Source organism: Limanda limanda, chromosome 9, assembly GCF_963576545.1.
Source record: "Limanda limanda chromosome 9, fLimLim1.1, whole genome shotgun sequence".
In the NCBI taxonomy this organism is placed as follows: Eukaryota; Metazoa; Chordata; class Actinopteri; order Pleuronectiformes; family Pleuronectidae; genus Limanda; species Limanda limanda.
The window spans coordinates 16,077,675-16,094,464 of NC_083644.1; the positions used below are offsets into that span (position 1 = coordinate 16,077,675).

The 16,790-nt window shown below is 43.7% G+C and overlaps 1 protein-coding gene across 1 annotated transcript in view; it reads right to left on the reverse strand.

Moving 5' to 3' along the window:
- Positions 1 to 16,790, reverse strand: part of elavl4 (ELAV like neuron-specific RNA binding protein 4) — a 72,377-nt gene that overhangs the window by 24,630 nt on the left and 30,957 nt on the right. Inside the window, exons 4-5 of the mRNA XM_061078279.1 lie at positions 13,159 to 13,405; positions 1,316 to 1,419 (exon numbers count right to left, since the gene is read on the reverse strand). Of these exons, the coding sequence (XP_060934262.1) occupies positions 1,316 to 1,419; positions 13,159 to 13,405 (351 nt within the window). The remainder of the gene's footprint in view (positions 1 to 1,315; positions 1,420 to 13,158; positions 13,406 to 16,790) is intronic.

Consider the following 16,790-nt stretch of genomic DNA (forward strand, 5'->3'; position numbering starts at 1 on the left):
CAATAAAGATTTGTGTTAACATATTTAGCTCCATAATAATACAATTGCGAAAAGTACACATTGAATGAATTTGTGAAGAAACCACAAACTACTTCAGTGAAGCAAAAATTTAAAATCTACAAAACTGTTACGAAGCTGGAAGCAGAAGTTGTGAATTGTAATGAATGATGAGCAGTGCTCCTGTAGCGCTGACGTGTAAACACTCTGTGTACACAAACCCAACACTGGTAATCTTTGATCAGGGAGAGCTATGCTTTGATGTAACTGTAAATGACCAACTCGGATAAATTAATATGTAAGATGCATACATATACAGACACTGATTCATCAATTATAAACACCTCATGCCTCTACAGCTCCCACCTCAAACAGAAAAGTACACACATACTTACTACTACACATAGTAACACATAATTCTCTTCATTAAGTAGACCACAGAAAGGATGCTGAGCTGAACCAAGGCCACCCTAGACAGCGCACACTGTCGAGGGAATGGAGGGATTCCCCTGACTCTCCCCATTCACAAATACAGCCTAATCCCAGCCTATTAGATTAGATTAGATCAGATTAGATCAGATGACAGAAAGTGAGAATCCCAGGATTACAGCGGAGCAACAGATTACTGCCCAGCTTAAAGGCAACAACACATCAGCCGGCACAGAGCAAAGGGGGAAAGAGAGCAGAGGAGGAGGAAACAAGATCAGTGAGGTGATTGATATGTTTGTGTAAAACATCGGCAAAACCCCACAAAAAAAATCGCAGCTTGTAAGGTTTAATTTTCACTCTTCAAATCGTGTTCGGACGAGGGACGTTGCAGAGTTGGCAGCGATTTATCTGTCTCGCCGCCGTGACAACCATCACCAAAGCCTGCCCATTAGTCATGCTGTAAAACGCAATAACAGACACGTCAACACTTTTGGAAAACATGTAGTGATTGACGTGTTTCGTGCCTTTTGCTCAGAGATATCTATATAATTTCACCTTTACAATTTGACATTTAGAAAGCAATTAATAATCAGCCGTAGTGATGCGCTTTAAAATGTGTCTCTTTGATTTAGATGGTCTTTTTATTTCCGAGGCTCATGCATATTAATCATATCTCGCCCTCCAGTTCAGTCACTCACGGCATCAATTCCCTGAAAGGACTTTGAGGGAGAAGGAGGAAACCTTAGGATTAAAGTTTCCCAAACCTCCACAACTTTACAAAATATTTGGTGGCTTTATGAGCAATTATCTAACATATATTTAACGATTTCTTTGTGATTATTTTCTCACTTTTAGTTTAGTATTCTTATTTGCACATGGAGACAGTTACCTTGATCGTTTTGGTCTGAAGTCTGAGTCCATTTAACGTGTTGATGGCTTTCTCTGCATCCTTTGGATCAATGTAGTTGACGAAGCCGTAGCCCAGACTCTGTCCTGAAATGGCAAAAAGAGGCAAGGTTAACTCTTGGTTTGATTATTTTGTTACTTCAGACAAATCAAGGCAGTTTAATTCATGATGCACATTTATACACAGAGGTAGATTCAATGTGCTGTACAGGGACGTTAAAAGCAACACAGGGACAAAGTTAAAATAAATCAATTTAAAATCAGCGCTAAGTAAAAGAGATTACAAATATCTTTGAGGGGTCATTCCTAAAACTATCAGGTAGTTGGTTCCAACAAGAAAGTCTCAAAATCTGAAGGGAGATAGAGAGATGCCTCATTGTTAGAAAAGGAGCATAAATATTTCAAATTTAACTTTAAATCTGCTGCCCGTGGTCCTGTCTGTGCACACATGCAGCCTCTTGGATATCCTACATATTTCTCTTTACTAAATCTCTTCATCACCACTGGCAAAATCAGTGTGACTCCTGCTTTGAGTGCCAAGAGTCTTTGGTGCGACCTTAGTCAACGAAGTGTAATATGAAGCCGGCTCATTTAGCACAAACCTGAATCGCTGTATCCTGCATGGGTCCTTTCAGGGACTATTTTCTTAACTTTGTTCAGTAAAGTCAGTAAGTGACAAAACAAGAGAAAATTTCTAGTCGAACAATAGTAAATATGTTGGCAGTTAAAATCTGGACCTGATATTTCCCTTTATACTGAGTAGAGAACGTGTCTCCACTGTTTATACTGGCTGCATGTCATATTGGTGATCACGCAGCTTGAGGGACGTAAATTCCACTGATGTGTTTATTTTATGTTGCTCGAGCTAGAACAACTGTCACCGAGTGAACGCCTAAAATATAATGTCATAAACCTCACAAGCCCCGGCAAATAAAATATCAGAGGAAGTACAAACAACACATTTGATAGTGTCTTTGCAGCTGTGCGGAAAAAGAGAGGGAAAAAAAATAATACCACCCCCATTTCCCTCTAAGCTCAAAGTGTCTTAGATAGCACACTCCCTTTGAGTGTGAAGCACGCCTGACATCTCCCAGTGTTTCCCCGACAGATCAAGCCTTTCAGCAGGCGTAGGACTTAAAGCGGATGCCTCCAGCCATCAGGGCCGTCAGTCGGCTAGTTCTCAGAGCGCTATCCACTAACGCCACACACGAGCACAAAGAGCCGCGGTCGGTGTGAGAGGCGCGGCGGGCACGCACATATTCACGCTAATGGGAACAGACAGCAGTTAGTCAGAAACAAAGTGAATCACAAAATATTGAGCATGACTGTTTCACAAAATAAATACATTTGGGCTACGGGTATCACAGCGCTCGGCTCAGCAGCGAGCTGAAGGGCCAGGAGGGACTCGTAGTCCTAACATCAAACAGCTGATGATTTCTCTCTTCTTCTCTCCTCTTCTCCTCTGGATTAGCTGTGGATTATCAGACGTTCTCTATTGTTAATTAAAAACCTGCCATTCTGGAGAGACTTCTGGCTATTTATAACTAACCCTCCTCTCTTCTCCTCTCTCCCTTCTTCCGCTGTGACTCGCAGCTGACATCAGGTGTTAAGTTTGGCTGTGAAAATATAACTCACAAATCTTTTCTGCCGCTTCTCGTCTTGATTAAATGAGACCGTGAAAATTGAAGCGAGAAAATATGGCAAAAATAATCTCCCTGAATGAGGTGAAGTAAAACAAGCTTTTAACTTTAGCTTGCAAACAAACTGAGATGGCCCTCAAAGAGTATTCTAAATTACCCATATCCTTATTAATCCGAATGAATATGTCAAATAACTTCCAATGGCAATGGATCATAGGTGGATAAGTGACTGAATTGCACACCACTACTAAAGCTGAAACTATGAGGTCTGCCTGATGGTAAAAACGTAATGGACGAGAGCATGAGAGCAAAACACCAAGTTGGAGATCTCTTGGTTCATTATGAAACTGTGGCCGGACAAATTGGAATATGTGGGGCCACCACACTCGATACTTAATGGGAAACACTGCTGGATATATTAAATTATCATTAATGCTCCTCTCAGGCGTTCACCTTCTCTCCCAGCCCGACCTCGCACTTTCCCATCACCTCCCTCACCCCCTCACCCCCTCACCCTCGACAAGAAATGTGAGGTGCGACAAGAGCAGCCACCATCAGGTTGGCTGGAAGTGAAGTGTGCCATCGAAAAGCACTCGTGCAGTGCAATCAAAATGGGCTGGCTGGTGCTTAATAGCACCAAGCCACTTAACACTCATGGTGCTAAAACGGGGCCAAAATGGCAGCCATGGATGGTACTGCTCAAAGGCCGGGGGGGGTCCTAGTATCCGTGTGTGGTGCGTTCAAGTCCGTATTAGAGTGTGGGCACGCACGCGTGAGTCAGCAATAGATCTCATGCTTAAATGTTATGTATGCGATGTGATTCAACCTTCATGAATGTGGTATTCAGTCTCTTCTATATGTAAATGATGGCTGTGTGTGTGTGTGTGTGTGTAGGGAGTTTAAGCTGGTATTGGCATATCTGCCTGCCTCCCCACTCCCCATCTTCACTCCCTTTTTGGCCATGCTGAGGGCCTCCAGGGCTGGAAGCAAGAGGAGGAAGTGGGCTGGCATCATTCCCCAGGTGAGTGGGGGAGTTGAGGAGAGACAGTGGGAGAAACAGGGGGGGGGGGGGAGAGGGAGACATCTGCCTGCAGCTTCAGGAAAGCTCCGGGAGGGAATTCCACCCACCACTTCCAGCCTGCTGAGGAGCAGCTCACAGCAGGGAGCCACCGGCAGACTGCCTGGCTGCTGGGAGTCTGCGCGGAGGGGCGGGAGACGCAACGCCAACGCACAACATTGGCAGATGTACACACATGGAAGTAAACATGTAATCACTCAATCACAGTGGTACACACACACACACACAGACACACAAACAAACACGAGGGGTGAATTCCATCTTTGCTGCGAGACAAAGAGGAGTGTCGTGTCCTGATCAGTAAACGTGTGATTGTTCGGGAGTCGTGAGGGATTGTGGCTGCTAAACCATTTAGGGAAATGTCAACGCTATCATATGCATGCATGCACGGTCACATATAGGCCAAGTGCCGACTGTAAGCAGTTCTCCATCTGTAACATACAGTATGCATGTAGAGACAGCAGGCGGTGTGGTTGGCTTCAGCCTGTCACAACACCTGCCCTGTGCGCCTCAGCACTCCCCAGCAGGATCAACACTGTATGCAGGCTGCATTCGGATCACTGCATCACACTGCCCTGCTCTGTTCTGGCTCAGCACTCCACAGTTAAGCACAGTTCAGATGCACGTTCAAACGCTTCAGCATTATTTAACCTCGCGTGGAATGCAAGGATAAGGCCAGTTCAGACGGCTCCGCGTGATTAAAACACCAGACAGCACTCGTAGCCGTAAAGGGAAGACAAAGCTAACTTGACATTGCTAAAGCCGTCAAGATCAAGTCTGTGAAAGCAATTTCCAGGGTCATATAACCCATCAAAGTTGTTTCACTCATGCTGAATAATACGAATGGAGAAAGGCTGTTTCAAACGTGATCAGAGGGGATTTTGATACTGTATTGCTTCTTTCAGACATGCACTCAACTTTGGATTTTTCTGATATTTTCCCAAGGGACTGAACATGTCAGTTGCTCCAGACATCTTCTGAAACCTTTTCTTCATGTCCTGCCTCCTGCCTTCTTTTCCATTTTCCTCATTGTAAACATGTCTGAGCTTTTTTGCTGTGTTTTTCCTATGTGAAAGGCAAAGTCTGGTAAATGTCCAGTCTCAATTTTCCAGAGATCTTCCAGAGTAAACAGGAATCGACCACTTGAAACAACACTTTGCCTGAAAGGATTTTACAGACAGACAATGCCTCCTGATATTTTATATGAAAGTAAAATGACTTGAGGAAGTGCTGAGTCTGAGGCGATACAGAGAGGACATAAAAAATGCATGATAAATAGCCTCTAATGGGGTTGTAGCTAACAGAAAAAAAGCAGCCTTGTGCTGATCAATTAGTTTAATGGATACATTAACTTATATATTTTAATTGTCAATTAAAAGCAAGAACCCAAATGATGCATTGCTCTTCATAATGGCCATTTAATGAGGTTGGATATTCATTTGCCTTTGATTCGTCGGCTGCTCACAGTGTCACTCCGGCAAATTCTATAGCGGTTGTAAAGACTGGAGGAAATGCTCCGCAGCCGTGAAAAGAGACCTTTAAATAAAAAGTGATGTATATTTAATGATTGCAGAGGTCTTGTAATTAAAAACATCCCCAAATGGGATTCATGTAAAGGGTGGGAATTTAGATCAAGGCTTTGCTAATGATATTAGACAATATGGGTAAAATATGTGCAGATTTACAAATTATTAATTAAATAGTGTATAGGTATAGGTTCCTTTACAGTGCAGTCCTTTATCCTGATGGGGGGGGCTCATCTGGACCAGCACCACTCTTCTAGCAGACCCTTTGTACTTTCTTACATTGTTTGTATAGGGTGATAGTTTGTGTCCTTCAGTGCTAAAATCACTGCTATTTCTAGTGAGCAGCTCTTGTTGGTGAGGCGTTATGTCGATGCCGTTATTTGTGTCCTGACGAGCAGCAGGTCGGCCCGATGTGCGAGATGAGAAAATGACTTGGACACACACAAATCACACGTCAATGCGCACAAACAAAAGCAAAAATACATGCATTCACACATGGCTACACTGAATCTACAGGCGTATAATCAAGATAAACATATTTATGTGCATATGTACTGTACATCCGACACCGTGAGGCACACGGCGAATTACACAAATCACTTACGATGCGGTGCACATAGTAAGAGACCCCAGTTGCATAGTGCCCGTCATTATTTTGTGCCTTTTTGTTGCATTATGTGACTAAGAGCCATGTTCGGCAGAGATGAAAGCATCTCCGTCTCCTGCTATCATCAGGCGAGGCTCAACACACGGTCGCCTCTTTGATCTGGAGTGATAGCTACCAAATGAAACACACGGCAGAAAGAAGCTTCTATTTTATTATGTTCCCCCCCGCTGCCGTCTATTGTTCTTAACACTCTGCTCTGAGAAGTGTGTACGCTATTAGTCCAAAAGTTAATTTGAACTACTGACACTGTGTTGTCAAAACAGATATAATGTTGTAGCTGGAGCAGAGGCATCCGGCTGCCAACTTGTACAAAATCGAATTATTTATTTGTCTTTTGTTCCTGTGTAGTTTCACTAATAACCATAAAATAACTCTGTGTCGTCAATGCTGCTCAACAAATGGGAAAATCTTCGTGTGCATTTGAGATAGTCTGACAAGATGAAGAATCTGATAAAAAAGAACATCTGTGTGACGGGACTGAGGGACCTTTAAAGGCTATCTATTAAACATTTGTCCTCGTTCCAAAAGTCCCACACGCCGTCAGCAGTGGGCTCTGTCTGGCTGTCAGGTGAAAGTCATGGGAGGAGGGATGTGGGGGGGGGGGGGGGGGGGGGGGGTGAGGGGGAGTTGCAAAACGCAGGGATCATCTGAGCTGTGACTTGGTGATGCTAACACACCTTGAGAGGACCGGCTTCCTCTCCCTGGGTACAGGCAAATCCGTTCAGTCAGTCTTAAATTTAGCAGCAGTTAAAACGACTCCGAGGGGAGAGATTGTTTTGTTTGAAATTCGTCAAAATAAATGCGTCACCCTCTGCTGCTCTCCGTCCTTCGCCGTCTGACGTTTTGCCCCCCCGTGCGGCTCGAGCACCTCGAGGCTCCCGAACATTTGAAAAGGTGCCCTGTCACCAGCTTCATGTCAAAACACAGCTCCTTACCTTAAAGGAGGGTCAGCTCCTTTAAGCTAAGGAGTGAGTTTGCAAAAAAGATGAACGGCGAAGGATCAAAAGACTACAGTGCCCTCGAATATGAGTGGCGTTGGAGTGAATCATATGGCGTGCGTTGAGCCCGTTTAAATAACAAAATTCATAAACAGAGCCACGTCCCCCGCAACACGCATACACTGTAGATCCCTCTCTTACTCACTCGACACAATTTTCACTCCTGGGTTGCCAAGGTAGCAGCCACTGTTTCAGTCAGGAGGCTCCCACTCTCAGTTCCCAAGGCTGCTTCCACCAACACACACATATAGGTACACACCTGCCCACGTACAAGCTCAGGGACAAGCAGACTCACACACACACACACACACACACACACAGACTCACACACACGAAACCGCCCCTCCGTGGTGACTCCCTGCGCCTCGAGGCCAATGGACTGCAGCCTGCAGTGTGTGGGCTGCTCGGCTATGCAGCTGAGGGAAACAAGGCAAGCTGACAGACAGAGAAGCCCCTTCTAGACTTGGCTGTCACATCAGGACTCGCTGCACCTGCTCGGTCGCCCTGTGAGAGCAACAGAGAGTGACCAGGCCAGCAGGACCTCAGCCATCCACCCCCGGTCAAAGGGACCTTCCGGCTCTCTCCTGCCCATTTACAGTGCACTCAGAGTTGAAGGTTGCAAGGTGAGGAGCCGGCCCCGGCGCCCGTTCCGCCTCTGGTTCTGAGGCCGGGCACAGGGGGACACTTGCAACCTCTGTGTCCTATGAAAAGGGCACACGGAGAGGAATGAGAGTGGACAGACGCGATTCTGAAGTGAGGGTCAAGGGAGGAGCAGTGCTCTTAGGATGTCCAATTCTGGGTCCTGAGCAGAGGGACTGGGTGGAGAAGCGGGTGGGGGTGTTAGGAGAATAGAGACAGGACATTATTAGGACCTGGGACTCTGAAACTTTAATGTGTATCTGTCTGCTTGGGTCTGCACTCCTGAGGTTGGGAGCTCTCGTAATACCTGGCTTTAGAGATGTCAAATCCTTTTTTCATCGCTATCCCTGTCAGCTTTGTTCACGCTATCTTCAACTTTCCGCCCATGTCAGGTTTCGATAAACGCAGCCTGTGAGAGAGACACACACGGCACCAGGCCTCGCTCAGCATTCTTTCAGTAACAAAACGGTGGAATTATTTGTCAAAACACAGAACAACATTGTTTTTATGTTGTTAAGCTGTTGTCGTGGAGGAAGAAAATTAGTCTCAGTTTTGTTCCCATCAATCTGGTAATGATGTGAAACTCTGCTTGGCTTGCAGTCTGAAGTTGAAAGAGAATCAGCTTTGCTCTTGTGCGTGTCGTCAATGTATATTTTTGAAGCAACAAAGCGATGTGGGTAAACTGCGGTTTACATGGTGAATATTTGATCTGCTCCTCCTTCGACTGACAGACCTTGTTCGGGAGCTAAGCTCCGCTCATCTGTCCTTGCAGATCAGGGTTAGATGCATATTTTATGTTGGCAATACTTGTGGGTGCACTTGATGTTCCATAACCAAAATGGAACGACAGTGAAACTAATGGAAGTGTGTTGGCCTAACCACAGGGAAGTGCATGCGGAGAGGCTAAATCCAGCAAACCCGAGATCTTTTTTTGCACCTCCAGTTTGTGTCTCAGACGGACCCGTCCTTATGTAACAGGCGGGTTCACGTCAAGCTGCTGCCTGTCAGAGGTGCTCCAGCTTGAACTGCTCCACAGCTGACATCACAGTCCATCTATTTTTCATGGCCAACATCTGCTTGGCTTGCTACATTGTCACTATGATTAGCATCAGCTCCCCTGATTCCATGTATGACGCCAACACATGGAAGGTGACTACAGTGGCGTGCACAAAAGCCTCCAGTCAGTCTGCTTGAGGATGAATTCTTTACAGGCTTTGATACAGAGGTGAAAATAATTGCATCCGCATACACGAGAAAAAAAGAATGCTGTTACCACTATTAAAAGGCGAGTAGAGCTTGACAGTCTGCAAATGTTGTGACTACCTGAGGAAAAGTAACACGGGCACGTAGCCGCTCATAAACATGTTGAACTGTTTATACTCAACAAGCAAGTAAAATATCTTGTTTATCCCCAGAGAATAAGGCGAGAGAGATTTTGGCAACTGTAACTGGTTTGTCTTTAAAACCTTGTGGGTGTATGGCAATGGACATTTGATGAATAAAAATACAGAAAGAGCTGAATGTCTGTATCCTTGACAAAATAAAGTCCAAGAAATATGGACTGGGAATTAAAAAGTATATTCATACAAGGTGAAACTGTTTGCTAGATCATGCAGGGTGGTTGTGATAGTTGTTTAAAAAGTTACTAATTAAAATTACAGTAAAATATTAAATGATAGTAGAAAAAGCATTCAATGGACTTGGTAAGTAAATAGTAAGTAATTCATTATATTATTAAGAATGGATGTTATAATATGTAAACTATTTTTCAACAGATCTGATGTTATGAACTAAAAAGCATTGTAGATGATTACATTGACTATTTTGAGCTTGTTGGCACTACTAATGAAGAAAATCTGTTCGGATGGATTAAGGTTAATATCAATCTTATGATATTATTATAGAACAAACCATGCGTTGCGCTTCCTACTGTGATCGTGCTGATCCATTGTTTTCAAAAGTTTATTATAACAATTATTATCTGATAGGTGCCTTAGCTAATAAAATGCATATATCATATTATGCGTATACTTATTTTGCATGAATGCTAAATGGAAATCTACTAATACCCTCCTCCCAAACTATAACCACTTCCCTCCCCAATGTAGTCACTTCTTGTTGCAGCACGAAAAGCAATTTTTTTCTCCTCCTGCATGTCATTATGAAAACAAATGCATTCATTTCCCCAGCAGAAATGCAGCTGACGCAGAATAATTCTGAAAAATGACTTACTAACAAGGATCAGACAATTCCATTTCTGTTTGTGTGTGTGCATACGCCTGTGTGTATGGGCTTGTGTGTAGATGTTAGTGAGCAGCTGATTCCCTATATCGTAAGGTCCACATTCATTCTCCACCATGGAGATTGTGTGTTTTTACTAACATCTCAGTGAGGAGTAGCAGCTCTCAGTGCTGCTCAGGATCTGGGCTCTCAGACAGGCAGTATTCAGCTTTAAGACGTGTGTTGCTTCCTTTTAACAGAAAGAAAAGCCATCAACATAAAGCAGTGTAACTGTAACTGTCACTAGTGCTCCGTATCTCAAAGACATTACGCCGCTGAGGTAAGCACTAGTAAATGTTGTGCTGTCTGTGCCTGGAATGCAGACGCACACATGTAAAAAGCTGCTACATCGTACTTACTCTTAATTCTGCTTTAATGCTTTGAGTATATCTTGTCTTTAAGAGGCAGGAAACTCACAGGTGGAGGTCTGGAGCTGAGGCGCGAGTGTATGTGGGCTGCAGCAAGGTGCGTGTGAGCTAGCCTTAAATAAAAGATTAACCTGCGTGTCCCCGGCGTGTTATGAGAGCACCAGGCAGAAGTGGTTGTGCAAACAGGCAGGAAGGTAAGGCAAGCAGGCAGACGTGTGGGGAGCGAGAAAGACACCCAGAGGTAGCTTTAGTACCAGCTGAAGTCAGGCAGGGTGACAGACGGAGCAGGAGCGTCTACGCCTGCCCGCACCCCCGCCCGAGCCTCATGCCGTGCCGGCGTCACTGGAGCTGACAGGAGCAAGTACACAGGAAGCAGAGAGGACGGCCAGGACCTGTCCGTCTCTGCTAGCTTGGAAAATAGCATGTGTGCTCACACCTTGTCAGCGAATGCACCTTCAACAAGACGCCAACACTGATGGGATACAGATCGTCAAATACAAACAAACATGGTGATGAAAGCTTTGCTGAGGAGTAATGAATTTGACTGTTGGAAATAAAAAGGCTAAAACAACAGCACCATAAAACATAAGAAAAATAACCTTTTTGGCGCGAATCAGTGATGACGAAATCCTTCATCCTTGTAATGATGAAATATTTAAACTGTTTTTCCAAGTGTATATTTTGTAAAAATTCTCCAAATTTATTTCTATTCTTAAACTTTGTTCAATACTTCCTGTGCTCCTCTCGCTGCATAATAGAATATAAAGACACAAAGGCAGCAGGGCATTATTGTTCCCATCAATGTGAATAAATTGCAGCTACAGAACACTAACTATCCTCCAGACATGTTCAAAGGCTCCGTTCTGAAATCTCAAGATGGTAAAAAAACTATCCTTCCTCTCTCTCGATCTCGACTTACTCAGACATCCTGACAATTGATTGTTCTTACATCGCTGTGCAGATATTTGTGACAGACAAGAAAAGGGTACAGGTTTATGTATCAGCCTCGAAATAATGCGTTCTCTATTCTCTTCCTACCATCCTTCTCTTTTAATGCTCTCTCTTTCCCCCACCCCAAAAAAAGAAAACTGGCTTAGTCTGGTAATGATTTGGATGACTGTTAGACAGTATGAAGCCTCTCGGCGTTTCCTGCCGGAGAGGAAGAGATCTGTGCTTTGTTCGCCCTTAAAAGTCGGCACGAGGAAACTGCACCCATGGGAGAGTGAGACAGGTATTCACCAAGAGGGGGGAGATGGAGGGAGGGCAGGAGGTATTTATAACCTTTTTTGCGCTGATGCTAAGTCATTAGAGAGACCTTGTAGTGCTATGCAGAGAGCTACCCTGAGTGGCTTTTAAAGTGAGCAAACAAACAGTCCCTGTTTAGGGCCTGAGCAGGTTTACACCGATTCTGCTTCTTTCTTTTTTTTTTTAAAGTCTCCCCAAATATCCGCCGGTTTCTCGCGGCTGCTTGGCAAGTCGCACTTAAAGGGAAAATCGGCTGGAGAGAACGTGGTGATGGAGATGATGGTGCCGTGTGGTATCACAGTGTTATTTTTGTTCACACTGTGCTCCATTATCCCGGCCTCTCTAACCCTCAGGCTCCATTTTGTGGCTCATTATGGAGGAAGAGGAGGAGGATGGTTCTAATAGAGGAATCGTAGAGCTGCTGGAATACACTTCAAAGACAGAGAGACCAGGAGACGACAGGGGGTCGGGGGGGCCAGTGGCCACCTTTTGTGTTTCAGTCACCACCATGGGCCTTTCTTAACTTAACCACAACTAAACTTAATCTGAACAAACTAACACTATCATGGGGAATCTAATTCTGTGATTATATATCGGTGTAAGTGCATGTTTACTCTCCTTGCCTTGCTTTGTCTTTCCGCTCTCCGCGAATGGCTCGATGATCTCGACTGCCTGCCCGCCTGTCTGGTGCTCTTTAATGAGATTATCAGGAGAAGAGTGTCAGTAAGTAGGATCTAAAATGAAAGCCATTATGGAGCATTATCACAGAGCTGCAACACCCCCCCCACACACCCCCACCCCGATCCATCTGCTATATGGCCACCCACACAGCCACTATGCCCAGATTACAGCCACGATTAGCAACACGAAGTGCTGCTTAATTTAAACACCTCTGGAGAACATGTGGCACTTTGGTGCATTGCTGAGTCGCAGCCATCGAACACTCTCAGAGGGCAGAGATGGGTTTCTCCTTGTGTAAGACAATTCTTTAAATGATTCCTCTGAAGCAACTTTAGCTTGAACTGGCATCATACCATTGCACTGGAAAAGGTGCAGTGTCAATGTCTAGGCTGGCAATCACATATTAGCGATATATTTTGTGTAATCTACCAGCCCTGTCTTTAAATCGGCACAAGAGTTGCAAAATCAGAGATAATGAAGTGGCTCTAAGGCGGCTTCAGCCCATGGGAAAGCAAACTTGTTCTTTAAAGGTGCATTAGTTGAGCCAGCTCTGAACCAGCACTAGCACTCTGTTCACTATGGTGGAAAAAGGCTATATGATATCGTAGCTCAAATTATAATGTGGCTGAGCAGATCATTTTTTCAGTTCATAAAAAAGTAGATATCTTGTGGAAACAGTAGCAGCGACACCACAACACATTTACCTGTGATTTTGTCGCGAACCAGCTTGCAGGACTCGATCTCGCCGATGCTACCGAACAGGCTGCGGAACTCCTCCTGGGTCATGTTCTGGGGCAGGTAGTTGACGATGAGGTTGGTCTTGCTGTCGTCGTTTGAGGGGCCGGTCTGCATGGGCGAGGGGCAACCACGGCTGTTGGTGGTCGGCCCGTTAGCCGTGTTGCCTCCTCCGCTGGGGCCGTTTGTCACTGTAGCCTCCATGTTACTGATGATCTGGAGAAGAGGAGAGATCGGGAGAGGCAAGGAGAGGGAGGAAGCAGAAAAAGAGGGAAAAGCTTTCATTACAATTTCTAGGCTGGTTTTAGAAATCAGGCACAATGAAGATGTATTACAGCAAACATGAAGTTCAACAATTTGGAGCAAAAGTGCCTATAAAATCAGTTTTTCTTATTTTTATGTACTTTATTAACAATTTAGTAAATTTGAACTTTGAGTTTCTGAATGAAAACAGAGAAAAACATAAAAATCCTGCTGAGTATATATATATGTATTGAAATAATATTGTTATAATATTGACCATTAGTAATTTTTAGGAATTGCAGTATTTAATTTGATATGTGTGACCAGCAACGCTGTCACCACATGATGACCTCTTGTGTCACACATCATCCACTAGTAATCAACACATTGAAACATTAATAAACCCTCACATGGACAAACACAAATAGTGAACACACGCTACACATTATGACACATGTCTAGACATTGAGAAAAACAACTAACACCGGACACAGACATGATAAATGATTCAATATTTAGAAAGAATAATGAGAGGCGTCGCTACATCTGTCTGTGATCCCTACTGGGGCTTGTGGGCGGGGACAGAGACGAGGGCAACCCTGCTGCTGATGCTGCTGCTGCGACAGAGAGAAGTTTCTGTTTGGGTATATCTGTTTTTCACAGAGCACCTCAGGATCAAAGTGTTCACGAAGGAACTGTGAGCCTGGTGTGAGTGTGAGGAAACAGCAGGGGAAAGAAGGTGAGATGGAGCCAAAAGTTGGAGGAGGAAGTACGAGGTCGCACTTTACTTTTCTACCAAAGCACCTTGGTTTATATTTAATACAAATGCTTATTCAGAGTGAACATTATTCTCCGAAGATAGAAATGTGAAGTGAAATTATTCATACATTTGCATAAAAAAACACATTTGTTTGATCAACTTAATGGCTTTTGTTGCGTGAATGGTGTGAGGTGGAAAAAAAAAAGAGTCGACTAAGTCTCATCACTAAATGGTGGATAGATAAAACAAGAAAGAAGATGGCGGCAGTAAAGCCTAGCGAGCATCATTCTGTCTTGATGCTTTATTGTCAGACTGTAAACTAACTGCTGACATGTTGGTTAACTATGTCATTCTCTTTTCAATATCCTCCCCGACTCTCCCTGCATTTATATAAGATCTGTATCACATTAATATTAGAGCTCGACCGATACAATTTATTAGTATCGGCGTTTATAGTTTTATTTCAAAGAATAAACCGTGCTGAACAGATATGATTAATGTTTGCACATTCCATAAACAGTCTTTTATATTGTATTGTCTTTCATTATAGTTAGCTTTTGGTCATACTGTAAACTAACATATCTTTTTTTTGTCATGAAGTTTTGGTTACAACTTCAGCAGTTATTTTAAATATATACGTATATTGGCTAATTTATTGGTATCGAAAATGTTTTAATCCCTCATATTGGCATCTGCCTGCAAAAGCCATTTTTTTGTTGAAACTGTTTCTGATTCTGCATAAATATCCATGATAAGCTATCGCAAGGTCTAGAAAAAGCCCTGTTCAGTTCCTGTGATGCAGCAGCGCTGTAGTGACCTAACATGCTGAAATCCAAATTAAGATGCAAAATAAAAAATCTTTAATCTGATTCAATCAAATTTTTAAAGTTATCACTCAGATCTCTCCCTTCCCCCTGTTCAACCATTCAGCTGCGGATCTATTTTTAACTATTCTAAAGTACACACACACACAGACAGGCTGCACATGGAAGCAGGGCTGGTTTCAGCGAAGGAGAAACGGCACACAAGTCTTGCTTCGCTCTATTTCTGGATTATCAAAAAGATCGGACCTGTGTTCTAATAATATATCTCAAAGCAGAATTGGAAAATTTCACAGTTTGTCCAGAAATAGTTTCTCAAAAACATTTACGATACACGTACTTCTTGGCTTTAATCACTCGGCTTTTATCTGTTACCTACTGAACATGTAGTGAGAAATACAACATAAGGCAAACAAATGACTCCACTACCAATCTGCAAATACTACGACCAATATGATAATTTTTATTAAAATAATAATTTGCTCTTTATTCAAAATAAGAAATATTGTTATATATTTCAAGATTATTGATATCAGTGTGATCCAGCACAGCCTTCTAATACTTATATATGTGAGACTGTTATTGACTGGATATTTACATTACTTAATTAAATTCCTGTCTTGCCAATTATAAAAACAGCATTATGGGATGGCTTATGGGTGCTTACATGGGTGTAAAGAATCCATGGTTTTTTGGCTCATTATTTTCATTATTTTCTGGATTTTCTTCCACCTATGTGGTAAAGAGGTGCACCAACAGTTTTCAACCTCTCAACGCACACACACACACACACACACACACACACATACACAGAGTGACACCCATGCATTCACACTGTGGCATATGCAGAGTACTCACTCACTCACACACTCTCACACTATCATACTCACTCACTCACTCACTCACACACGCACTGAGAGAGAACAATGGCCCGAGCCCATCGCAGAAAACAAACAGACAGGGAGATGTCTAAAAGCTCTTAAGATGAGAGCTGCATGCAAATTGTTCTTTTGACGATATCTTTCCCTAATCACTCTCCACTCTGGCACGACATAGAGACAGAGAAACCGTGAAAGACAGAGGGGGCAGAGAGCGACAGAGGGAGAGAGAGCGAAAGAAAGAAAGAGAGTGAGCGGAGTGGAAGGAGAGAATCATATCTTGCCAGAGTTGATTGGAGCGAGCCTTATTAAATCTGTTTACATTCCCTGCTAGGCTCCGTTCTGTCAGAGGGACTTTCAACTCCATGGGATGTTTTCTGAGGATTTTTTTTTACACCAAAATGGCTGCCTCTAATTAACAGGGACCTGCCGAGTCCCAGTGGCCAATTATATCCCTCTCCTGGTCCCTGCCCACCAGCTCTTGTGCTGCTCAGCAGTCCACTTCATGTTGGTGGTGAGCACTCGAGCTGTCCCTGCCCTCCCACAGTGAACTCGCTGCACGTCCTGCTGACTGGGTACTGGGAACACGCAGCCTGCTCGGCTCCCAGTCTCCAGACGCAGCTTCTTTAACTCATTTGCTGAAACCTTGCTTGTGTAGGACTCACAGCCAGAACTGTTTCTTATTCCTCAAAGAAACTTGTGTAATTCGGCTGCATGATTTAATGGAGTAAAATTATGATCCTGACTCACACCTTTAAGTGATCTCATCTGTAATTGACAAGGATTCTGCTGCAGTTAAACAAGCCCCCCTACTTCCTCACATACAAGAGAGAAGGCAAATGAAACGTTCACTTTCTGTCGTAAAACAAATGGTAGCGTAGAAGTTCAACACTGGTGAA